We start from the raw sequence: 24443 nt of genomic DNA, 5'->3' as shown, positions 1-24443 counted from the left end.
GGAGAAGATGGGGAATTACATTAACTGATCATTTGCTGACCCATGCAAACATGATGGGCCAAATGGCCTTTTCCATGCTGTCAATTTGATTCTGTGATTCTGTAATTGCTTTAAGAATATTGATTGGAAGCTCTTTAGATCAAGTAGATTGGATGGGGCGGTGTTTGTGCAGTGTGTCCAGGAAGCTTTTCTAACGCAGTATGTAGATTGTCCAACCAGAGGGGAGGCCATATTGGATTTGGTACTCGGTAATGAACCGGGACAAGTGGTGGGCTTGTTAGTGGGTGAACATTTTGGTGATGGTGACCACAATTCTGTGACTTTCACCTTGGTTATGGAGAGAGATAGGTGCGCACAAGGTAGATTTTATAATTGGGGGAAGGGAAATTACGATGCTGTAAGACAGGATTTGAGGAGCATACGTTGGGAGCATAGGCTGTCAGGGAAGGATGTGGTGGAAATGTGGAACTTTTTCAAAGATCAGATACGACGTGTCCATGATATGTATGTACCTATCAGGCAGGAAAGAAATGGTCGTGTGAGGGAGCCTTGGTTGACGAGAGAGGTTGAATGTCTGGTAAAGAGGAAGAAGGAGGCTTACATAAGGTTGAGGAAACAGGATTCAGACAGAGCAGTGGAGGGATACAGGATAGCCAGAAGGGACCTGAAGAAAGGGATTAGGAGAGCTAAGAAAGGGCATGAAAAATCGTTGGCGGATAGGATCAAGGATAACCCCAAGGCATTTTATGCGTATGTGAGAAACCTGAGAATGACGAGAACGAGGGTAGGTCCGATCAAGGACAGTAGTGGGAGACTGTGTATTGAGTCGGAAGAGATAGGAGAGGTCTTGAACAAGTACTTCTCTTCAGTATTTACGAACGAGAGGGACCGTATTGTAGAAGAGGACAGTGTGAAATGGACTGGTAAGCTAGAAGAGATACCTGTTAGGAAGGAAGATGTGTTGGACATTTTGAACAACTTGAGGATAGACAAGTCCCCCGGGCCTGACGGGATATATCCTAGGATGATGTGGGAAGCAAGAGAGGAAATTGCAGTACCGTTGGCAATGATCTTCTCGTCTTCACTGGCAACGGGGGTGGTACCAGGGGACTGGAGAGTAGCGAATGTTGTGCCCCTGTTCAAAAAAGGGAATAGGGATAACCCCGGGAATTACAGGCCTGTTAGTCTTACTTCTGTGGTAGGCAAAGTAATGGAAAGGGTACTGAGGGATAGGATTTATGAGTATCTGGAAAGACACTGCTTGATTAGGGACAGCCAGCACAGATTTGTGAAGGGTAGGTCTTGCCTTACAAGTCTTATTGAATTCTTCGAGGAGGTGACCAAGCATGTGGATGAGGGTAGAGCAGTGGATGTAGTGTACATGGATTTTAGTAAGGCATTTGATAAGGTTCCCCATGGTAGGCTTATGCAGAAAGTCAGGAGGCATGGGATAGAGGGAAATTTGGCCAATTGGATAGAAAACTGGCTAACCGGTCGAAGGCAGAGAGTGGTGGTAGATAGTAAATATTCAGCCTGGAGCCCAGTTACAAGTGGAGTTCCGCAGGGATCAGTTCTGGGTCCTCTGCTGTTTGTAATTTTTATTAATGACTTAGATGAGGGAGTCGAAGGGTGGGTCAGTAAATTTGCAGATGATACGAAGATAGGTGGAGTTGTGGACAGTGAGGAGGGCTGTTGTCGGCTGCAGAGGGACTTAGATATGATGCAGAGCTGGGCTGAGGAGTGGCAGATGGAGTTCAACCCTGCCAAGTGTGAGGTTGTCCATTTTGGAAGAACAAATAAGAATGCGGAATACAGGGTTAATGGTAGGGTTCTTAGTCAGGTGGAGGAACAGAGGGATCTTGGGGTCTATGTACATAGATCTTTGAAGGTTGCCACTCAGGTGGATAGAGCTTGTAAGAAGGCCTATGGTGTATTATCGTTCATTAGCAGAGGGATTGAATTCAAGAGTCGTGAAGTGATATTGCAGCTGTACAGGACTTTGGTTAGGCCACAGTTGGAGTACTGTGTGCAGTTCTGGTCGCCTCACTTTAGGAAAGATGTGGAAGCTTTGGAGAGGGTGCAGAGAAGATTTACCAGGATGTTGCCTGGAATGGAGAGGAAGTCGTACGAGGATAGGTTGAGAGTTCTCGGCCTTTTCTCGTTGGAACGGCGAAGGATGAGGGGTGACTTGATAGAGGTTTATAAGATGATCAGAGGAATAGATAGAGTAGACAGTCAGAAACTTTTTCCCCGGGTACAACAGAGTGTTACAAGGGGACATAAATTTAAGGTGAAGGGTGGAAGGTATAGGGGAGATGTCAGGGGTGGGTTCTTTACCCAGAGAGTGGTGGGGGCATGGAATGCGCTGCCCGTGGGAGTGATAGAGTCGGAATCATTGGCGACCTTTAAGTGGCATTTGGATAGGTACATGGATGGGTACTTAATCTAGGTTAGAAGTTCGGCACAACATCGTGGGCCGAAGGGCCTGTTCTGTGCTGTATTGTTCTATGTTCTATGTTCTATGTTCTAACCTTCCTCACATGAACCCCAAATCCCACACTCTTGTTTAACCCGGCACCAAGCTGTAACCGTGCTTTGATCCTTTGCCAAGTCTAAAAATAACGAGCCCACTTCCTTTCAAAGTCCAGCAATAAGCCAAACATTTCCTCTTGGGAGAAAATCTCTGGCGTTTTCCTTTTGTATGTCAGCTGCTTCACACAGGACCAGATGTTTGCATGTTGTTAAAGACTCAAACCATGACAGAAAGTTTGGGACTCCATCGGAGGTATAATAAAGGTCTGGCAGAAGCTTTCAGTGTTCTGTTTGTTCAGGCTTCAGAAGAATGCCCTACTTCCTGTCAAGTGAACTTTTAGTCAGCTTATAATTCTGAAGCCGGACAGAAGCCTTAAATAAGGAATGCCTTGCTGCAGGTCCAACTATTTCAGTGTGAACAGTTCCCTTGCTGTTTCAAACACTTCAAAAGTGTTTTTAAGAGAAGGGACAAAAATAGAAAAGTTTAACAGCAATTTAAAGCAATGCAACCCACATTTATGGACTGATAACGCAATACCTGCAGTGTAAGGCTGTACATCAGGTGTGCGGTGCGCCTGTATCCCTGCAGCAGGATTCAGGACTCGTCGCTATCTGCTGTGTTTGTTAATGCATAGCATGGCTCATTTTCTTCCATTTCATCAAGTCATGTTGTCATGGCAGGATGCTGCATGTGTTGCTAAATGTGTCAAATATCAGCACCATGTTCTTTCCAAGTGCAAGTTTACACACTCACCTGGGATTCTAGCAGTACTGTCACCTAATGCATCTCCTGCTATCCTTTGCTCATGGCTGGTTGTGGCAGAATGTTGGAATTTTATACTCATCCACAAGTAGGTTTGACAGCATAGGTGTGGAATCTGCTAGGTGCCCTTTCTGCAGCCAACATGCCTACATTTTTATAGCGACCACAGAGATGTGGGGGTGCACAGAAAGGGCATTCAGGTTCTTACAGCCAGTGCCAATTAATACCCACTTAAGGACGTTGTCTTTCTACAATCCATATCTTACTAGCGACAGTGGGAGGTCCATTTCACGAATGAAAACCAGCAACTTTACCTGCAAGGCTTATGAACATACTGGGAACAGAAGGAGACCAGTCCGCCCCTCAAGCCTCTTCTGTCATTCGGAGGTGAGAGTCCAAACAGCCCAGTGCTGCTACACACTCTGATTTTAAAGTAGTGATTGTAAATTGCCTTTTTTAATACTTTTTTTCAATTCCTACGACTTATTTTGCGCTTTGGACATTTAAAGACATACATTTTGATTTCCTGGATCAAGCAAGGAAGACACTGCTTTAAACAAAGGTGACTGTGCAGACAGATAGTTGCAGTTTTAAAAGTTATATTACTGGAGTACATTGTGAGTTGCATAGAATTTATTTTTAAAGAAACAATGGGAGCAAAAGCAGAGAGTATGGATCAATGGATCCAGACTAATGCTGTCAAACAACTTCCTTGATTCATCTTTAATGTCCATGTGCTATCTCGCTTCCTGGTCAATCTGTACTTAAAACAGGAATTTAAAAAAGGAGTATAGCTTAAGGGATAGAGTGAAAAGTTTGCAATTCCTCTTTTTTTGCCATTGGTTTGAGTTAATTTGTCTGTAATAACCATTACTGCCTTGTTAGATACAGAAACCGGGTGAACATTTTCTTTTAACCTGCGTTCATTGGTCAGGAGAACTGGGGACTTTGGGTGGTTGGAATAATTTTTTCACATTGTACTGACGTCAGGAATGCAGGGGCTTGACTTCCAACGTACTATCCAGTCAGATGTCAAAGGTACAATAACAAATTGCATGCCTTAATGAAAATTTTTTAAATGAATGCTGCGTTTATTGAGAAAGTTGGACATTTTAAAAACACTTATCCACAGCCAACGTGATATAGTCTATTAGGTAAAAAAACATTCCAGATACCCTTAAAATAATTGTTAATAATTAGTATTACATTTTCTACAATGTTTAACTTTTCCCAATTGTTATTGTCTGTAATATTTAGTGGAAGGGATTCATTTCTAAGGCTAACATGGGATTGAAAAATACGACTTGAAAGAAGATAAAATACAACCATACTGATGAAAATAGTGTTTCACCAAAATATTTGACATCACATGAGATTTGGACTTTCTTCACCTTTCGAGATTTGAATCTATCTGGGCACTGACTTCAGACCTCGTTCTGATTGTAATCTGATTTCATCATAAAAGAGAAGCACAATACAAGTTCTGATGTTGAATCACCTGATGCGAAACATCAGCTCTGCTTTGTCTCTCCACAGATGCTGCCAGACCCACTGAAATTCAGTCTTTGTTTCAGATCTGAAGATTCCACAGATTGTTTTGTTTTACAGTCTGGTTCCTTGTGGGTAAGAGGATATTAGGATGCTCATTATGATGTTGGGAAGTATTTTCTATTACAGCAGACCCTTAAACTTCAGATATTTTTCAGTCAACTCATGCAGATGCGTTACGATACATTTCTGGAGCAAGTGGGACTTGACCCTGAACTATCCTCTCAGGCAGTGAATTGCAGATCCCCAACTGCCTCTGGGCGAAACAGTTTTTCCTCAAATCTCTTCTAAATCTCCCGCCTTTCACTTCAGGTTAACGCCCCTTTATGTCACCACATCCCATTATAAAATCAGGCATTTCTAAATCTTCAAAATCTCTAATCAGGACAGTTAATAGAACGTTTTGGTTTATCATGAGGGAAGTTGAATACGAGGATAGAGAGGTTTTGATTCAGATATATGAGGCATTGGTGAGACCATATCTAGTATACAGTGTCCAGTGCTGGTCACCATACTTACAGAAGGATGTTAAACCATTGGAAACAGTTCAGTGAATGTTCATTAGACTAATCCCTGGAATGGATGGACTGCCTTATGAGAAAAGGCTAAAGAGGCGAGGCCAGTATCTTCTGGTGTTTAGAAGAGTCATAGGTGATTAATCGAAACATGTAAGACCGTGAGGGGTGTGGAAAGGATGCTTCCTGTTTTGAGAGAAGCTATAGCTAGGAGTCATAGTTTAATAACAATGGTTTGGCCATTATTGGGTGGCACGGTGGCACAGTGGTTAGCACTGCTGCCTCACAGCGCCAGAGACCTGGGTTCAATTCCCGCCTCAGACAACTGTCTGTGTGGAGTTTGCACGTTCTCTCTGTGTCTGTGTGGGTTTGCTCCGGTTTCCTCCCACAATCCAAAAATGTGCAGGTTAGGTGAATTGGCCAGGCTAAATTTCCCGTAGTGTTGGATGAAGGGGTTAATGTAGGGGAATGGGTCTGGGTGGGTTGCTCTTCGGAAGGTCGGTGTGGACTTGTTGGGCTGAAGGGCCTGTTTCCACACTATAAGTAATCATATTTGATAAATGAGGACACGTTTTCCTTTCTACCCCGGAGGGTTGTGAACCTTTCGAATTCTCTTCTCCTAAAAAGCTGTGGATAGAGGATCTTTAAATATGTTTAAGGCAGAGGTACGTAAATTCTTGATTGCCATGATGATTCGAGATTATTGGCAAGAAATGTCGAGTTGAGGTTAAAATCAGACCAGCTGTGATCTAATTGAATGACAGGGCAGGCTCGAAGGGCTAAGTGGTCAACTACTGTTCCTTGTTTGGACATAACTTTGAATTCAATCAGCAAAGCATGTTTTGGAACCTGCTGGTAGGATACCTTTCAATTTGGAGCAGTAAAACTTCAAACTAGATGGAATGGTATTACCTCCCATCCTTCTATATGAGACTGCCATTCTTCCAGAACTTCAAACTTTTCCATTTGTCTCTTGGCTTCATTTATGGTGGAGCACACGGTTTTCATGGCCTGTAGAGCCTCCATTACTGCCGCATAGTCATTATGCCTTTTCGGTGTCCTCTTCATCAGTTCCTAAATGAATGTTAACACACGTTTCCTCAAAAAACAACATTCTTAAAAACGTTAACAACTTTGAGCAAGTGGCTTTCCTCAAGGTCCTTTTTTAAAATTTATTCTGACAGGGCCAGCATCCATTGCCCATCCCTAATTGTAGCTAAGGGTCAACCACATTACTGAGAGTCTGGAGTCACATATCAGCCAGACCAGGTAAGGACAGCAGTTTCCTTCCCTAAAAGGACAATGGTGAACCATGTGGGTTTTCCTCAACAAATGACAACAGATTCATAGTAATCATTACATTCTTTATTCCAGATTTTTATCAAATTCATATTCCACCACTGCCATGGTAGGAATTGAACCCAGAAGGTTACTGCAGTCACTGGCTTAACAGTCCAATGACACTTAGCCATCACCTCCCCTTGTGTCTCTTTATGAAATAATGTTTGGTAGCTCTTTCTGATTTGGCAAGGTTGAGAAGTCCACATCATTTCACCACAACCACTTTGAGAAGGTCCAATTCTCCACAGTTTGTTTTAGCAAGAAAATGGTCACGGTTTGGTGTCTTTTTCCTCAAAACAATAGTCAATTGCTTTTTTTAAAAAAAATCTTCACTTGCAGAAAGTGCATACTGCTGCTCAGGTCATCATTTTCTCTCTATTCTTGATTGTCCTGTTGAAGAGAGCAAGGGATGGAAATTGCAAACCGTAGAGAGGAGAGGAGAGAAATTCAAAAGGCAGAAGCAAGTTTGGGAAGTGGGCAGAGAGATGGCAGTAGAAGTTCGATACAGAGCAGAGTAAGGTGGTACATTTTTGTTCGGAAGAACAGCAAGAGGGTGTGTGGAATTCTAAGGGGGTTGCAGGAGCAGAGGGACCTGTCTGTATTTGTACATATATCATTAAAGGTGGCAGGTCAGTTTGAGAAAGAAGTTAGGGAGTAATTAATAAAGTATAGAGGTTTTCAAACTGTATTAATAGGGACATTAAGTACAAGAGCTAGAGGGTTAATCTGAACGTCTCTAAGACATTAGCTCAACCTCAGCTGGTGCATTAAATTCAGGTCTGGGTGCCTCATTTTCAGAAGAATGCAAGGCATTGCAGGGAGTGCAGAAAGGGTTTATGAGAATAGTTCCCAGGATGAGGAATTTCAATTCTGAAGATAGGTTGGAGAACCTGGGGCTGTTCTTCTTCAAGAAGAGATAGCTGAGAGAACTTATTAAAGTTCTCAAAATGATGAGAGTTCTTAACAAATGAAAATAGGGGGAAGTATTTCCATTCGTGAAGGAATCAAGAATGAGAGGGCACAGATTTAAAATAATTAGCGAAAGCAGTCAAAGTGATCTCAGGGAAAGCATTTTGATGTATCAAGTGGTTAGGGGCTGCACCATTGGTCAGGTTCAATCAAGGTTCAAGAATTGGATGGAACAAGAGTCATAGGGAGAAAGCCGGAGAATGATGTTGGATGAATTGCCCCTTTGGAGAGCTGGTGCAGATACGATGGGCCAAATGACCACTGTAACAATTCTGTGATTCTGACTTACATACTTGAATACAACTTCTCAGCCAGAATTATCATATTAAACATCTGAAAAGTGGAGCTAAATATAATAACTTAAACACTCACATGACTTGACATTAAAAATAGACACTGGTTTACAAAAATACATATTTCCCTAAATAATTGAAGTCCAACATAATTCCAAGGTCTTCAAAGAAACAATTTGTTGTTCTTTAGAAAGACAGATTGTTTCATTTATTTCTCATCAGTTTTTGGAAATTTTAGACTGACTTTATTGAACCACAGTCTAGACAGATGAATCCACACTATTTTAACCCACCCTTTTTCAGTCGTGCAGTGTATGCTGCAGATTTATTAATATTTTGGTACTGTACACACAGCAGTGCTGCCAAGTAACAGGGAAACCAAACTGTGAAATAGACACAAAATTAAGCAACATGTATTCAAAATAGCAAAATGTAATGAAAGGTTACGAAGGATCAATCCTAATCTAGACACCATTACATTCCGTTGATCTGGGAGTGGAACGAGTGCATTGGCAGATCCACAATAGACAGTCTGTGGCACGCAACAACATGTGTCCTTACATGAAGTACCTTTAACAGAAGTGGATACTTGCATATCCTTTGTATTGGAGCAACGAGATATCCTTCAAGTGGAACATCAGGGTTCTTCCGTCCTGCCAACACCATGCAACCCTTGTGTTTCAAAATGGGACATGAATAATTAAACCACACATATATTGATAAGTGATTAATTATGCAGTAATGAAATATAGCCTGTACTGGTAAATCAGTTTTAACTGCATTCACTGCATATAAATGAAAGCAAAAGTGATATCAAAAACATCCTTTCTCTCTAGACATCCGTCTTAATTTCTGTAAGTCATATTGTTAATTATATGATACTCTCACAACATCTTTAATGACACACTTTCACAACAGACTTCCAACATGCCTCTCACTTGAAGGTGACGTGCTTTGATAAGTTACAGTTCACCAAGGAGAACTGGAAAATCAATGTCACTTTAATCAGGGATTGAAAGACCCGAACACAGGATCTTTATATAAATTGTGAAGATGATTCAAAAGGTCAAATTCTAGACAATCTCTCACCAACTTTGACAGATGAACTATAGGAAGCATTCCATCAGGGTGCATCATGCCTTGGTATGGCTACTACTCTGCCCAGGACCGTAAGAAACTATAGAGAGGGTTGTGAACACAGCCCTGACCATCACGCATTCACTGACCTTCCATCCGTTGACTCCATCTCCACTTCTCGATGCCTCAGAAAGGTAGCCAACATCATCAAAGACCCCTCCCACCCCGGTTATAATTTCTTCCAATCTCTTCCATCAGGCAGAAAATACAAAAGCTGAAACACACTCAATTAACTGAACGAAATAACTCCCGACCCATGTCCTTCGGATAATCAAGGTTCCTCTCTAATTAGGGACGTGACAACAATAAATCAAATTGAATCAAATAATCTAAGTATAAAGATACACAAACACCAAAGAAAGTGAAAGAGAAGAAGGAAATCAAAAACATGCCATTAGTTGTCACGAAGCTTTGTTTTAATATTAAAAGACTGTAGCAGAACATACATATGGAAGGAGGTAAGGAATTCGATAGTATTTTATAAGAGAACAAAAAGAAATACAAAAAATGTGCGTTGAGTTTTAGTTTGACCTGAGGCAGAATTTAAGGAGGGAGAAAAGCATGTGTAAAAGCAAATTTATACCTGACAAGAACTGCAAATCAATGAATGAGGTTGGGGAGAAATGAGAAAGCTAGCTAATAGCCAGAACTGTAGTTGACAAAATTTTAGTACCTGATTTTGGACTGTAATTTATGATCCTATTAGTACATGCCAAAGAAACTGCCCTCTTACGTACTATGACCTCCAGCAGCAGCGCGAAATGAGTTTGTAGCACATCAGCAGCTGCATTTTCAACATGCCATTAACTTGTATTGTTGTAATTTTTAGTTTCGAACGAGTAACAACGACAATGAAAGGGCTTCCACAAAGAGAATGAACAGTCAGTATCCGAACTCCAATGTGAAGAAAGTCAGGCAGTGAGAAGCCCAAATACCAGATCCCTATGAACCCACTGTGTAGATTACCTTTCAAAAGTCTGGCTACTAAAGGATGGAATTACCAGCACAGAGAGAGTAGCAAATATATATTTGACATATGTTCACTGCCCTCTCTCAGTCTATACATAGATTTTATAATACATATTATATATCAATATAAATATCAAGTTCAATAATTTTAGAACCTAAACATCTCCTTCCATGTCCTTTACCCACCCCTCTCACCCCAGGACCTGTCATTATATGGGCTGCTTTAAGCATAGCCAACCCATTATCACCCACCCATTGCCTCCGTGAACACCTCTCTAGCTTTTTGTCTTCCCTAGCTCATAATCAACAATCCCTTTTGTTCCCCTCTCTCTCTCTCTCTGGGTTCCCATTCCACTATCTGCTCACACCTTTCCCTTCAACCCCTTGTCAACAAAATAAGTAACACTTTTACTCAGATGCTATCAGTTCTGAATATGGGTCATCAGACTCTAAATGTTAATTCTGTTTTCTCTCTACAGCTGTTGCAGACCTACTGAGTTGCTCCAACAATTTCTGTTTTTGTCATACATGTGACACACGAGACTTAAGGGTCAGAGCTGGCAATGCACTCACTCAGTCATCATTTGTCAATGCTAAATTTGGATGTCTGGACACAGAATTGGCTGTCCCGTCGAAGACAGAGGGTGATGGTAGATGAAAAGTATTCAGCCTGGAGCTCAGTGACCAGTGGTGTTCTACAGGGATCGGTTCTGGGACCTCTGTTCTTTGTGATTTTGATCAAAGACTTGGATGAGGAAGTGGAAGGGTGGATTAGTAAATTTTCCGCTTACATGAAGGTTGATGGGTTGTGGGTAGTGTGGAGGGTTGTTGTAGGTTGGAATAGGACATAGACAGGATGCAGAACTGGGCTGATAAGTAGCAGATAGTGTCCAACCTGGAAAAGTGTGAAGTCACTCACATTGGAAGGTCAAATTTAAATGCTGAATACAAGGTTAAAGGGAGGATTCTTGGCAGTGTGGAGGAACAGAGGGATCTTGGGGTCCATGTTCATAAATCCCTCAAAGTTGCCACCCAAGTTGTGAGGGTTGTTAAGAAGATTTATAGTGTGTTGGCTTTCATTAGCAGGGAGATTGACTTTAAGGGCTATGAGGTTATGCTGCAGCTCTATAGAGCTCTGGTTAGACCACACTTGGGATATTGTGTTCAGTTCTGGTCATCTCATTAGAGATGGTGCACAGGAGATGCTGCCTGGACTGGAGGGCATGTCTTATGAAGAAAGGTTGAGGGAGCTAAGGCTTTTCTCATTCGAGTGAAGAAGAATGAGAGGTGACTTCACAGAGTGCACAAGATGATGAAAGGCATAGATAGAGTGGATAGCCAGAGACTTTTTCCCAGGGTGGACAAGGGGGCATAATTTCAAGGTGATTGGAGGAAGGTTTAGGGGAGATGTCAGAGGTAGGTTCTGTATACAGAGAGTGGTGGGTGCATGGAATGCACTGCCAGTGGTGGTAGTAGAGTCAGATATTTTAGAGACATTTAAACGACTCTTAGATAGGCACATGGATGACAGTAAAATGAAGGGCATGTAGGTTAGTCTAATCGTAGAGTAGGATAAAAGGCCAGCACAACATCGAGGGTCGAAGGGCCTGTAATGTGCTGTACTGTTCTATGTTTTAAAATGACCTTTCAATGTGACAGCATCATCACAATAATCCTTGGGTCATGACTGAACAGAAACATAACTGGATCAGCTACGTAAACAGTGGGCTTCAAAACCTAGTGCAGAAGTTGGGAGGTCTGAGGCAACTAACTCATGTCCTTACTTTCCAAATCCTTCCATGGTCTTCATGCATAAATTAGGGGTTTTATAGAATGTTCTCCACTTGCCTGGATGTAGTTCTATTACAGGCCAGACCAAACCCCTAAAAACATATCAAGACGACAGCCCAGACATTAACTTTATCTTGTTTAAGGCAGGTGTAATGCATTGCTTTCCAAATGTGATTTGATTGGACAAACTACTCGACTTTAAACAAATTACACTATATTTTTGCACCACAGTTAAAATACAAACAAAAATAAAAGAATTGGCATAACTGCAACTCTATTGAAACATCTAACAAAACCATGTTAATTAACTACTACTCATAAACAGCTCCAATATAGCAGCGACCCATAAATACATCTTTGGCAAAGGTAACTTCAGCAAAACAGATTTCCCTCACTTGCTATCTCATCTAATCCAGGAGAAGGAACACTGATAGAATGAATCTAGCAGCATCAGAGAGTGACCTGTATCTAGCAGCTGCAACTCCAAAGCCCAACTTCAATAATTGAAAACAAAACAAAAACTGTGTGTGCCTGACTCTACCCACTCACACTTCCTTTGTCTACTTTAAAAAAAGACCGCAAGTTATTCATTCTGTTTTCCATGGAGCAGACACCTCAACACCAGGTTTACAACATCCCTTTTCAAGAGAAAAGGCACATATCACCACAAGTTCCAACAATACTTGCTCTGATCCCAGGTGATATTAGTACTGAACAATCTGGCTTGATAGATCATACTTAACATTTTTAACATTTAACAAAGTGGTCTTTCACTGAAAAACAAATATGTGGTGCTATCAGGTTAGTTTTAGTAATAAAACAGAAGTTTATTACACAAAATAAAGCTGTGAAATAGAATAAACCAAACCATTTACATATAATGTAAGTTTAAAGATTTCAAAATCCCATTAATCCCAACAGCATCCTTTGACAGGACTCAAACACCAGAGAGAGCATTCCCTTCTCTATTACACATAGGATAGATTTACATGTACCTTCAATTTCCCAGTCCTGAGAATCTGATTCCCTCTTCCTTGCATCCGCATAGAACCAAGCTTAGATTTTCTCAGCTTCAAATAACACCTTTAGAATTTTAACCAAACACTTCTGGTCTGGAACATCTAAACTAAACATCTTACTCTGAGGTAATCTGCACATTCAACTTTAGCCAAGCTTTTGCAAAATTGTTAAACTGAAACCCATAAGTTTTTTTTCCAAGGTACAGGTGTTTCAATTAATCAAAAGAAAAAAAAAATCAATTAAGTATGGCTATCTCAACTGAAAAATAAATCAATAACTCTTTGTTCACCTGTAAAAACTGTCTCAACTAAAACAAAACCCCGTAACAGCTCAGGTATTTACTGTCACATTTTTGTATAGAAATCACCACCACTACACAAATGCCTCCAAGTTAATTATTGCCCTTCAGGCAGCTTGACATTTAAAAAGTTACAAATTACATTAAAATATATCACAAACTTTACCTCACACAATTTACAATTTTAACAACATGCAGAACAAAGCAGACCACTTGGCTGGCACTCTAATCACTATGGGTACAGTGACTACAGTTTGTGTCACCTGAAAGATCCATCTGAAAGATGCTTCGACAACTTAAGAATACTTCTTTAACAAGCCCAAGACCTCAACCAATCTCAAAAGACACAAATGTCTCCATCTGCAAGTTTCCCAAAGTCAAACCTGTATTTTAAAGTATATTGCTGTTCTTTTAGCATGTGGTCCATTCCTGAAGAAGGGCTTATGCCCGAAACATCGGTTCTCCTGCTCCTTGGATACTGCCTGGCCTGCTGTGTTTTTCCAGCACCACATTTTTCAACTTCCCTTTTTATCACAAAATTTGAAATGAAAATACATTTATTCTGGTCACCCCTGGAATCAAGGTTTTGGTATATCAACCGAAGCACCAAGGAGTCTTGGAATAAAAGTTTAAACAAATTTTCATCCATGTTTCCTCCATGTGGTCAGTTCCAAACTAACTTGTGTGTTAATCCCCAGGAAGATAAGTCTGTTTCTGGTCTGCACCAGCACCACAAAATCCGTTAAAGCTTCTAAACTATTAATCCACTTATCTCACTTACAAATATCTCGTATTTCATATATTAGATTCTTGGTTTGATACTTGAAAGGATTTATCTCATCTATAAATAGACAACTATAATTAATGTGGTCCAATAATGTACAAATACATTTGTAAAGTACCAATTTTGATATTGAAAATCTGGAAAAATTTTGGAGACATTCAGCAGGCAGACAGACAGCATCTGTTATGTCACTGGACACTGCAGGTACAAATCCTTCTGTCAAATGTTTCCATCTATTGGTGCTACTTTGCCTCATGGAGAGCAACTACAGTTCAATTCAAGAACAGCATTGTGTGATAGTTCGGCAGCATGTTCTCTGTAGTTCAGGTAGGAGGTTGATGATAATGAATGACCAAACATAAACCATTTTGCATCCACAAAACATATAAAACCTACAGTTTTAAAGAATGATTTTAACCAAGCACACCCAGATGAGCAGCAAGACTTGGCTGAATCTATTTTATCAATTACCACCCACTCACACATCAAGAATGCCTTGTCAAAATTCATATTTATCACTGGATATGAATTACTAGTACTGCAGAAAATCTTTTTTGCTTTTTGGCATTCAATTATGTAGAAGGAAAGGAGACTTTACCAGTAAAAAGGTCCGTACAGTCTGTATTTTATTTAGTTCCAAAAGTAGCCTTTGTGCTTTCTCCTGATTACTGCAGTACTCATCATAGATAGAAAATCGATGTCTCTGTATTTCAAAGAAAAAAAACTCGATAAGCAACTCTTGTGAATTGTTGGTTAGTGCAAAAATCTGTTCTAGTAGTGTCGATAAAAGCTTTAAATGTATCAATTACAACAAAATAGGTGAAGGTCTTGTTGAATTAGAGAACTGTTGGACAGCTCCCTTAATAGAGAGAGGTAATGGTTTCACCTGAGGGTCACCACGCCTCAGGCAGGGAGTGAGGTTGAAAATGTACAAAGTTCATGTTAACCTTAGTCAATGTGTAAATGTTGTGTTGGTATTACTCTGCATCACAAACAAGTCATCCAGCCAACTGAGCTAACCAACCTGCATCCATTTAATACACAATATCGGCAGCAGACATCACTGGTTAGTTTCCTTGTTTCAATGATAAAGGAATTCAAACAAGAATACTGCTTAGCATTACTTAATGCTGGAGGCAGTGTAACCAGGACATGCAGCGATAGGAAATTAAATCCAACTCAGCCATCTGAATCTTCCTACACTCTAAAATCCATGAGTGGTAGAGTTGCGATGGAGTGAGTGAACAATTACATTATCACTCGGGCAGTTTAAATCCAAAGAGCTGCCATTTGCTTTCTAAAGTGCAAGGCTTACTTTCACAAGGGATGGTAACATAGTGACCAAACTTCACTTGTTAGAATGACTCAGCATTGGTCACATTTTGGGATCAAACTCTTGTGCTAACAAGTCCTGAGGTAACAGGAAGCTTCCAGTTCTGCCCCTCCAAACACCAGCTCCAAAGAATGAGTTTGGGGAAATGATCAGACCTGACTAATACACTGCAGGGTTCCTGGCCCATTGTGGTGATTGGAAGACGGCCTAGTGGTTTTCATTGGCTATAACATCCTTGATTGGGGTTGTTAACCTGGGGCTAATCAGGGAGCCCTGGCTGACAGATATAAACAGGAGATTAAACTGGCCATCAACAGGTCGAGGCAGCGGGCTGTGGAGGGGGTCGTTAGGGCCAACTGCCTGCCCCTCTTCCGCGGTTATGTTAGAGCCCGGGTGTCCTTGGAGAAGGAGCACGCGGTGTCCACCAACACCCTGGAGTTGTTCAGGGAGAGGTGGGCGCCGCAGGGAGTGGAGTGCATCATTTCTCCCTCCAACTCTATTTTGATTTAGTCCCTACCCTCCCCGTCACTGTTTGATCACACAGCACTGTCCTTTGATGTGAAGGGCAGCGCTTGTCACTGGCCACCCGGGTGTTTTCCTATCTTCCTGGTGGTGGAAATTGAATAAAGATTGGCGCACTTTGTGTCTTTCACTGTGTCTCACACCTGCACACACACACCATGGGTGCTGGGGATAAAATAAGCACTACCGCACTTAGGTGGTAGTGTGGGGGTTAAAAAAAAAAGAAAAAAAAGAAAAAAAAAACAGGAGATTTGGCGAAAAAAAAAAAAAAAAATAAACAGGAGATTAAACTGGCCATCAACAGGTCGAGGCAGCGGGCTGTGGAGGGGGTCGTTAGGGCCAACTGCCTGCCCCTCCTCCGCGGTTACGTTAGGGCCTGGGTGTCCTTGGAGAAGGAGCACGCGGTGTCCAACAACACCCTGGAGTTGTTCAGGGAGAGGTGGGCGCCGCGGGGAGTGGAGTGCATTATTTCCCCCTCCAACTCTATTTTGATTTAGTCCCTACCCTCCCCTTCACTGTTTTGATCACACAGCATTGCCCTTCGATGTGAAGGGCACTGCTTGTCACTGGCCACTCGGGTGTTTCCCTATCTTCCTGGTGGTGGAAATTGAATAAAGATTCGGGCGGCACGGTGGCACAGTGGTTAGCACTGCTGCCTCGCAGCGCCAGAGACCCGGGTTCAATTCCCGCCTCAGGCGACTGACTGTGTGGAGTTTGCACGTTCTCCCCGTGTCTGCGTGGGTTTCCTCCGGGTGCTCCGGTTTCCTCCCACAGTCCAAAGATGTGCAGGTCAGGTGAATTGGCCATGCTAAATTGCCCGTAGTGTTAGGTAAGGGGTAAATGTAGGGGTATGGGTGGGTTACGCTTCGGCGGGTCGGTGTGGACTTGTTGGGCCGAAGGGCCTGTTTCCACACTGTAAAGTAATCTAATCTAATCTAATCACTTTGTGTCTTTCACTGTGTCTCACACGTATACACACACACCATGGGTGCTGGGGAAAAAAAAGGAAAAAAAAAATAAACAGCAGATTTGATCACAAAAAAAAGAAAAAAATAATCAGGGGATTGTCAGGTGGTAGTGTGGGAAGAAAAAAAAGAAAAACATAAACAGGAGATTCAGATAGTCTGCTCATTTCAGGGACTGGCTCTCAGCTAGCTGGTCAGAGTCTATGTACTATGCAAATGTAAGTAAAGGGTGACTTGGTGATGGAATAATGGCCTCTGTGCAGTTATTTCACTCTTGATATATGCGAGTACCATTTCAAACACAGCACATCGTTTCTATGTTCTGGACATTTTCTACATATTGTACAGATGGAACCTTGTTTTCAAGAAAGCATGTAGAAAATTATCAATAAAAGGGACACTTCACAATTATTTGTCATGATACACACTTAATATTGATTAAAACAATCAAAGACATGTATTGCCACTGACCTCTATCACCAAATTAAACCACATTCAACAGGAGGGAGAATTCACAAAATTTTATCAGGATGGTAGCATGCATCAGTCACTTACCTCATGATAGTCAATACCTATGTCAGGGCCATATTATGTTTAAAAGTCTGTAAGGCCCTTAGCAGGAAGTTTTATCTACAAAGCACAACTTGTAACTTTGAGGTGGGATTTATTTCTTGCTGATCTCACTGGCTGTAAGCGCAGATTCCCCTACTAATGAGAACAATCCACTATATTATTTGTATTGGTCTAGAAAAGTTATGCTATATTTCCCAAATAGAAGACTATGATCTTATACACAAAGCAAGATCAAATATTTAACTACAGATTTTATCTAATATTTCAATATGTACCAAGAAAATACATCAATTATTTCCTGTTATATTATTTTCCTTAATTAGTAAATTTTTTTGTAATTTGCCCATGGAATGGCAGGTAAAAAGTATATTTCCTTCTGAATATATGAGCAATGCTCGATACTGCCAAGGGAATTGACAGTTTTTAGTAATTAGCTACCTCCATCTAGAGATTTGTGGTTGTTGCTATATATGTGACCATAAAACTGATGTTCAAATAAGAAGCAAATGTCAAACACTTATAGAATCATAGAGATGTACAGCATGGAAACAGACCCTTCAGTCAAACTCTTCCATACCGACCAGATATCCTCACCTAATCTAGTCCCATTTGCCAGCATTTGGCCCATATCCCTCTAAACCCTTCCAATTCATATACCCATCCAAATGCCTTTTAAATGTTGTAATTGTACCAGCTTCCACCACTTCCTCTGGCAGCTCATCCCAAACACGCACCACCCTCTGTGTGAAAACGTTGCCCCTTAGGTCCCTTTTAAATTTCTCCCTTCTCACCTTTAGTCTATGCCCTCTAATTTTGGACTCCCTTACCCCAGGGAAAAGACTTTGGCTATTCACCCTATCCATGCCCCTGAAGTTTTATCATTACTGAACTATGGAATGCCCTCAACAATCATTTCCAGAATTTTATGTTTTAATATGTGCTTCATGTTGGTCTTTTAATAAAGCAAATGAAGTAATGGCATTATTCAATATGGGTTTACATAAATGCATATATATACTGAATGAATAAAAAACACTTTTTAAATTAACATTGCTGTTATTGTATCCTCAATAGAAAGTTAAAAATCACACAACACCAGGTTATAGTCCAATAGATTTAGTTGGAAGCACTAGCTTCCGGAGCTCTCCGAACTATAACCTGGTGTTGTGTGATTTTTAACTTTGTACACCCCAGTCCAACACCAGCATCTCCAAATCTCAATAGAAAGCTGTGGTTTAACTAGTAGCTCAATAAGAGAAGAAAATATTGGAGTCAGTCAGTCCTGCCAGAGTTACTGATACATACAAACTGAAGAAAGCAGTTTCCCAATTCATGATGGGCACTAGGTTCAGGTAACAGATGCTCCTCAATGATACTCAGGAATTCTTTGTGCACAGCAAGTATGTCCTCAATATTGGAGAACAATGTCTGGAAGGTAAACATGAGAAACACATCATCAACAAAGTTCAAGTGGTGGAAAACTGTCTAATTTTCTGTGAAGACGAACTTCCAACAAAGAGCCCAGATTTTTCCTAACCTCATAATCCCACTGTCCTCACACAGCCACCCACAGACATGTTTCCCCCCAACTTCACTGGAGATGGTAATGAATGCTAACATAATGTTCCGCGTGCCCTAGCACATCAATGGGGTAGAGGTTCTCAGGTTGCAACCAAATGGCCCACATGTGACCACAGAGGGTATCTCTGGTCTTCCAATGAACTGTGAAGAAAGTGGAAACAGGAACCCTTGGGTAAGTTTCTTTACACCTCCCTAGTCCAAAGGCTTCAAAGGATATGTTTTTGAGTCTCAGCTCACATACATTAACTCGGCATTGATAACAAGGAACTGTTTTAACCTGATTATTTTCTAAACGGAAAAAAATTCAGAAGTCTGAAGTGCAAAGAGACTTGGGAATTCTAGTCCAGGATTCTCTCAAAGTAAACTTGCAGGTTGAGTCAGTAGTTAGGAAGGCAAATGCAATGATGGCATTTATGTTGAGAGGGAAAAAGTGAGGACTGCAGATGCTGGAGATCAGAGTCGAGAGTGTGTTGCTGGAAAAGCGCAGCAGGTCAGGCAGCATCCAAGGAGCAGGAGAATCGACATTTCAGGCAAAGGCCCTTCATCAGAAATGGGAAGAATTCTCCTGCTCCTCAGATGCTGCCTGACCTGCTGTGCTTTTCCAGCACCATAGTCTCAACATTTATTTTGAGAGGACTTGAATATAAAAGCAGGGATGTACTTCTGAGGCTCTATAGGCCTCTGGTCAGACCACATTTGATGTATTGTGCACAGTTTTGGGCCCCAAATCTCAGGAAGGATGTACTGGCCCTGGAGCATGTTCAGAGGAGTTTTACAAGAATGGTCCCAGGAATGAAAAGCTTAACATAAGAGGAGCATTTGAGGACTCTGGGTTTATACTCAATGGAGTTTATAAGTATATGGGGTATTTAATTCAAGCTTACAGAATACTGAATGGCCTGGACAGAGTGGATGTTGGGAAGATGATTTCATTGGTAGGAGAGACCACGTCCTGAGGTCACAGCCTTAGAGAAAAGGGATGACCCTTGAGAATGGAGATACGGAGAACATCTTCAGCCAGAGAGTGGTGAATCTGTGGAATTCATTGCCACTCAAGGCTGTGGAGGCCAGGTCATTGAGTATATTTAAGACAGAGATAGATAGGTTCTTGAGTATCGAGGGAATCAAGAGTCATGGGGAGAAAGCAGGAGAGTGGGGTTGAGAAACTTATCAGCCATGACTGAATGGCGGAGCAGACTTGATGGGCTGAAGGCCTAATTTCTGCTCCTATGTCTTATGTTTGTATGTGATCTTGGGTTCCTGTCAGGTTCACTGTAGGGTAAAACTAACTCAAGAGGCTGATTAACCTTTCGCGATTCCTACTCATACGCTCTTACCTTAACAGTTTCTTCAGTCACATTCTTGTCAACTTTAGAAGCAACGTGCTGCACCATTCGCTGCATAAATGCCTGATAAAAACAACATACTTGTGTTACCTTACCTTGCAGTACAGATTGGAGTTAGTAAAGCCAGAGCTAGGACTTGTACATGTGCAATACAGCATTCCGAGTTGAAACAACTTGCAAAGTGAAATGGATGACTAAGTATAAAAGATGCTCAATACAGTACTTCAACAAATACAACACTCAGTACTTTAGATGGTCAAAACTCCACCTATTCAAAACGGTGTCTGGTGCAGGGATCAGCTGGACTCATACAACCACTTGCACTGACTGACCTACATGCACATGTACTTACAAATTAGGAGCATAATTAGATATTCATCCCCTCAAGTGTATTCCAAACTTCAAAAAAGATCTGAATTCTCCATATTCTTGCCTAACCCTGATAACCTTTCAACCCTTGCTTGTCACGAATCTATCAACCTCTGTCAGCACGGTTGTTCAATAGTTAGTACTGCTGCCCCACAGCACCAGGGACCCAGGTTCAATTCCACCTTAGGCAGCTGCCTGTGTGGAGTTTGCACATTCTCCCTGTGTCTGCATGGGTTTCCTGCAGGTGCTCTGTTTTCCTCCCATAGTCCAAAGATGTGTAGGTTAGGTGGATTGGCCATGGGAAATGCAGGGAAAGGGTAGTGGGATAATGTCTGGATGCAATGCTCAATGGGCCGAATGGCCTGTTCCCACACTGTAGGGATTCTATGATTAATGCTTTTCAAGGAAGAGCATTACAAAGATTCACAACCCTCTTGGAGCAAAAGATTTCTGGATGAAAGTTTGCTCACTAAGCTGGAAGATTCATTTTCAGATGTTTCATCACCATACCAGGTGACGTCACCAGTGAGCCTCCGGAGAAGCACTGGTGTTAACGACCCGCTTTCTATTTATGTGTTTAGGTTTCCTTGGTTGGTGATGCCATTTCCTGTGGTGATGTCATTTCTGTGGTGATGTCATTTCCTGTTTTTTTTTAATCTCAGAGGGTGGCAAATGGGGTCCAAGTCAATATGTTTGTTGGTAGAGTTCCGGTTGGAGGTAAAAAGACTTCCCTCAATCTCTTTTTTAAATATGCAAGCAACCTCTATTTTGAGCAGAAACCTCTAGTTTTAAATTCTCCCACAGGGAAAAAAACACACATTGTCCTAACCCCTCAGGGATCATCCATGTTACAACCAAGCCACCCCTTACACCCTGAAATGTCAGAGTGAAGAAGAACCTGGAACAGGAAGGGAAGGGATCCAGACGTCAATTGCCCATATTAGGTTTTATTGGTAGAGGGATTGAGTTCCGGAGCCGTAATTGATGCTGCAACTGTACAAAATACTAGTGCGGCCTCACTTGGAATATTGTGTACAGTTCTGGTCGCCCCATTACAGGAAGGATGTGGAAGCATTGGAAAAGGTACAGAGAAGATTTACCAGGAGGTTGCCTGGTCTGGAGGGAAGGCCTTATGAGGAAAGGCTGAGAAACTTGTGTCTATTCTCATTGAAGAGAAGAAGGCTAAGGGGGGATTTGATAGAGACACACAAGACGATCAGAGGATTAGATAGGGTGGGCAGTGAGAGTGTTTTTCCTAGCATGATGATGTCAGTTTGTACGAGGGGGCATAACTACAAATTGAGGGGTGATAGATTTAAGACAGATATCAGAGGCAGGTTCTTTACTCAGAGAGTGGTAAGGGCGTGGAATGCCAATGCAGTTACATCAGCCACGTTAGGGAGATTTAAACAATCTTTGGATAAGCACATGGATGATGATGGGATAGTGTAGGGGGATGGGCTTAGATTAGTTCACAGGTTGGTGTAACATCGAGGGCCGAAGGGCCTGTTCTGCGCTGTATTGTTCTATGTTCTGTGTTGGTACCAATGATATTGGCAGGACTAGAAAGGAGGTTCTGCTTTGAATAGGAAGGAGCCAAATTACAAGAAAAAGCACCTCCGGGCTAATATCCCTGGGTTACCACCTGAGCCACAGGCAAACTCACATCAAGTAAATAAAGGCAAGGAGTGAAATGTGTGGCTGAAAGACTGGTGCAGGAGCAAAGGATTTAACTTCATGGGACTTGAGTCCCAGTGCTGGGATAGTAGGGAGCCAAAATGAGACCAGTGTCATAGAGTCACAGAGATGTGCAGCATGGAAACAGACCCTTCAGTCTTACACGCCCATGCCGATCAGATAGCCTCAACTTATCGGGGTCTCATTTGCCAGCATTTGGCCCATATCCCTCTAAACCCTTCCTATTCATATACCTGGCCAATCAAATAAATAGGGCTGGAGAGAGGGCTTAATTAGAGAGGGATAAAGGGGGTTTGGGAGAAGGGAAATGTAGGAGTATAAAGCCAAAGAATATTGTAGCATTACAAAGCAGCTATTTGGATAACGACACTCAGAGGGAGTCAAGAAGGGTCAGAATACACAAACATAGAAAACCAGCAATAAATCAGGTCAAAGGGGAAAGAAATAATAACTAGGCAAAGATAATGGCTCTTTATTGAATGCGTATAGTATAAATGCTCTTCCTTGAACAAAATAAATATGGGTGGCTTGGTGGCTCAGTAGTTAGCACTGCTGCCTAACAGCACCTGCGTGACTGCATTGGTTTCCTCTGGGTGCTCCAGTTTCCTCCTACAATCCAAAGATGTGCAGGTCAGGTGAATTGGCCATGCTAAATTGCCCCATAGTGTTAGGTGCATTAGTCAGGGGTAAAATGTAGGGGTATGGGAATGGGTCTGGGTGGGTTGGTCTTTGGAGAGTCGGTGTGGACTTGTTGGGCCAAAGGGCCTGTTTCTATACTGTAGGGAATCTAATATAATCTAAATGAATGAATGGCACAAATACAGGTTAATGGGAAGCCATTACAGAGACGTACGGATCAAAACTAGCATCTAAATATTCAGGGTTACGTGACTTTGTCAAAGGACAGAGAAAAGTGAAAGAAATAAAAGAAAACAAAGAACTGCGGATACTGGAAATCTGAAACATAAACAGAAATTGCTGGAGAAACTCAGCAGGACTGGCAGCAGCACTGGGAAGAAAGCAGAGTTGACGCTTTGACTCTGGTGATTCTTCATTAGAAAGGACAGGGTGATGGGTTAGCTTTGTGGGCACAAGATGGTACAGGATGGATTGGATAATCCATACGCATGGAGGCAAGAAATAAAACGCAGAAGACGATAATGGAATGAACAGTCGATAGGCTCTGCAAACAGTAGCCCAAGAGTGGGACAGAGCATAGCTCAGGAGATAATGAAGGTGGGATCGAGATTAGAGTGGTGCTGAAAAAGCACAGCGGGTCAAGCAGCATCCAAGGAGCAGGAAAATCTACGTTTCAGGCAAAAGCCCTTCATCAGGAATAGAGCTCTATTCCTGATGGGCTTTTCCCCAAAACTTCCAATTTCCTGCTCCTCGGTAGCTGCATGACCTGCTGTGCTTTTCCAGCACCACTCTAATTTAGACTCTGGTTTACAGCATCTGCAGTCCTTGTTTTTACCTAGATAATGAGGGTGGCATGGTGGCTCAGTGGTTAGCACTGCTGCCTCACAGCGCCAGGGACCCATGTGCGAATTCCACCCTTTGCACATTCTCCCCATGTCTGCATGGGTTTCCTCTGGATGCTCCAATTTCCTCCCACTATCTAAAGATGTACAGGTTAGGTGGATTGGCCATGCCAAATTCCCCATTGTGTGCAGGGATGTGCAGGCTAGATGGGTTAGCCATGGGAAATGAGGGTCACAGGGATAGGGTGGGTCTGGGTGGGATGCTGTTTGAATGGGCAGTGGAGACTCAATGGGCCGAATGGTCTGCTACTCCACTGAAAAGACAGTGCATTAATTAAGAGTGACTTTATTCGTCATCTCGACTGGGATAGTCAGATTGGCAGTGATACCCTTGAAGATGAGTTCAGTAACAGTATTCAGGACTGTTTCTGAGAACAATATGTGATAGATCCAACCAGGGATCAGGCTATTTTGGATCTGGGGATGTGTAATGAGGCAGGTTTATTAAAGGATGTCAGAGTAAAAGATCCCCTCAAAAGCAATGACCATAACATGGCAAAATGTACCATCAGTTTCAGAGGGAGGAACTGGGAATAGATACAACTGTGCTAAGCT

General features: G+C 41.9%; 1 protein-coding gene across 2 annotated transcripts in view; it reads right to left on the bottom strand.

The window, feature by feature from the left end:
- Positions 1–24443, bottom strand: part of prex2 (phosphatidylinositol-3,4,5-trisphosphate-dependent Rac exchange factor 2) — a 420366-nt gene that overhangs the window by 322388 nt on the left and 73535 nt on the right. For both annotated transcript variants that reach the window (XM_043689238.2, XM_043689237.2), the window contains exons 2-6: positions 20272–20343; positions 18659–18781; positions 14559–14663; positions 8532–8633; positions 6271–6432 (exon numbers count right to left, since the gene is read on the bottom strand). In XM_043689238.2, the coding sequence (XP_043545173.2) occupies positions 6271–6432; positions 8532–8633; positions 14559–14663; positions 18659–18781; positions 20272–20343 (564 nt within the window). The remainder of the gene's footprint in view (positions 1–6270; positions 6433–8531; positions 8634–14558; positions 14664–18658; positions 18782–20271; positions 20344–24443) is intronic.

The sequence above is a fragment of the Chiloscyllium plagiosum genome, unplaced genomic scaffold (genome assembly GCF_037043375.1).
Source record: "Chiloscyllium plagiosum isolate Xiang-an unplaced genomic scaffold, Cpla_swu_hap1 HiC_scaffold_4, whole genome shotgun sequence".
In the NCBI taxonomy this organism is placed as follows: domain Eukaryota; kingdom Metazoa; phylum Chordata; class Chondrichthyes; order Orectolobiformes; family Hemiscylliidae; genus Chiloscyllium; species Chiloscyllium plagiosum.
The sequence above is the reverse complement of the archived record's forward strand: the minus strand, read 5'-3'. Positions and strand labels throughout refer to the sequence as shown.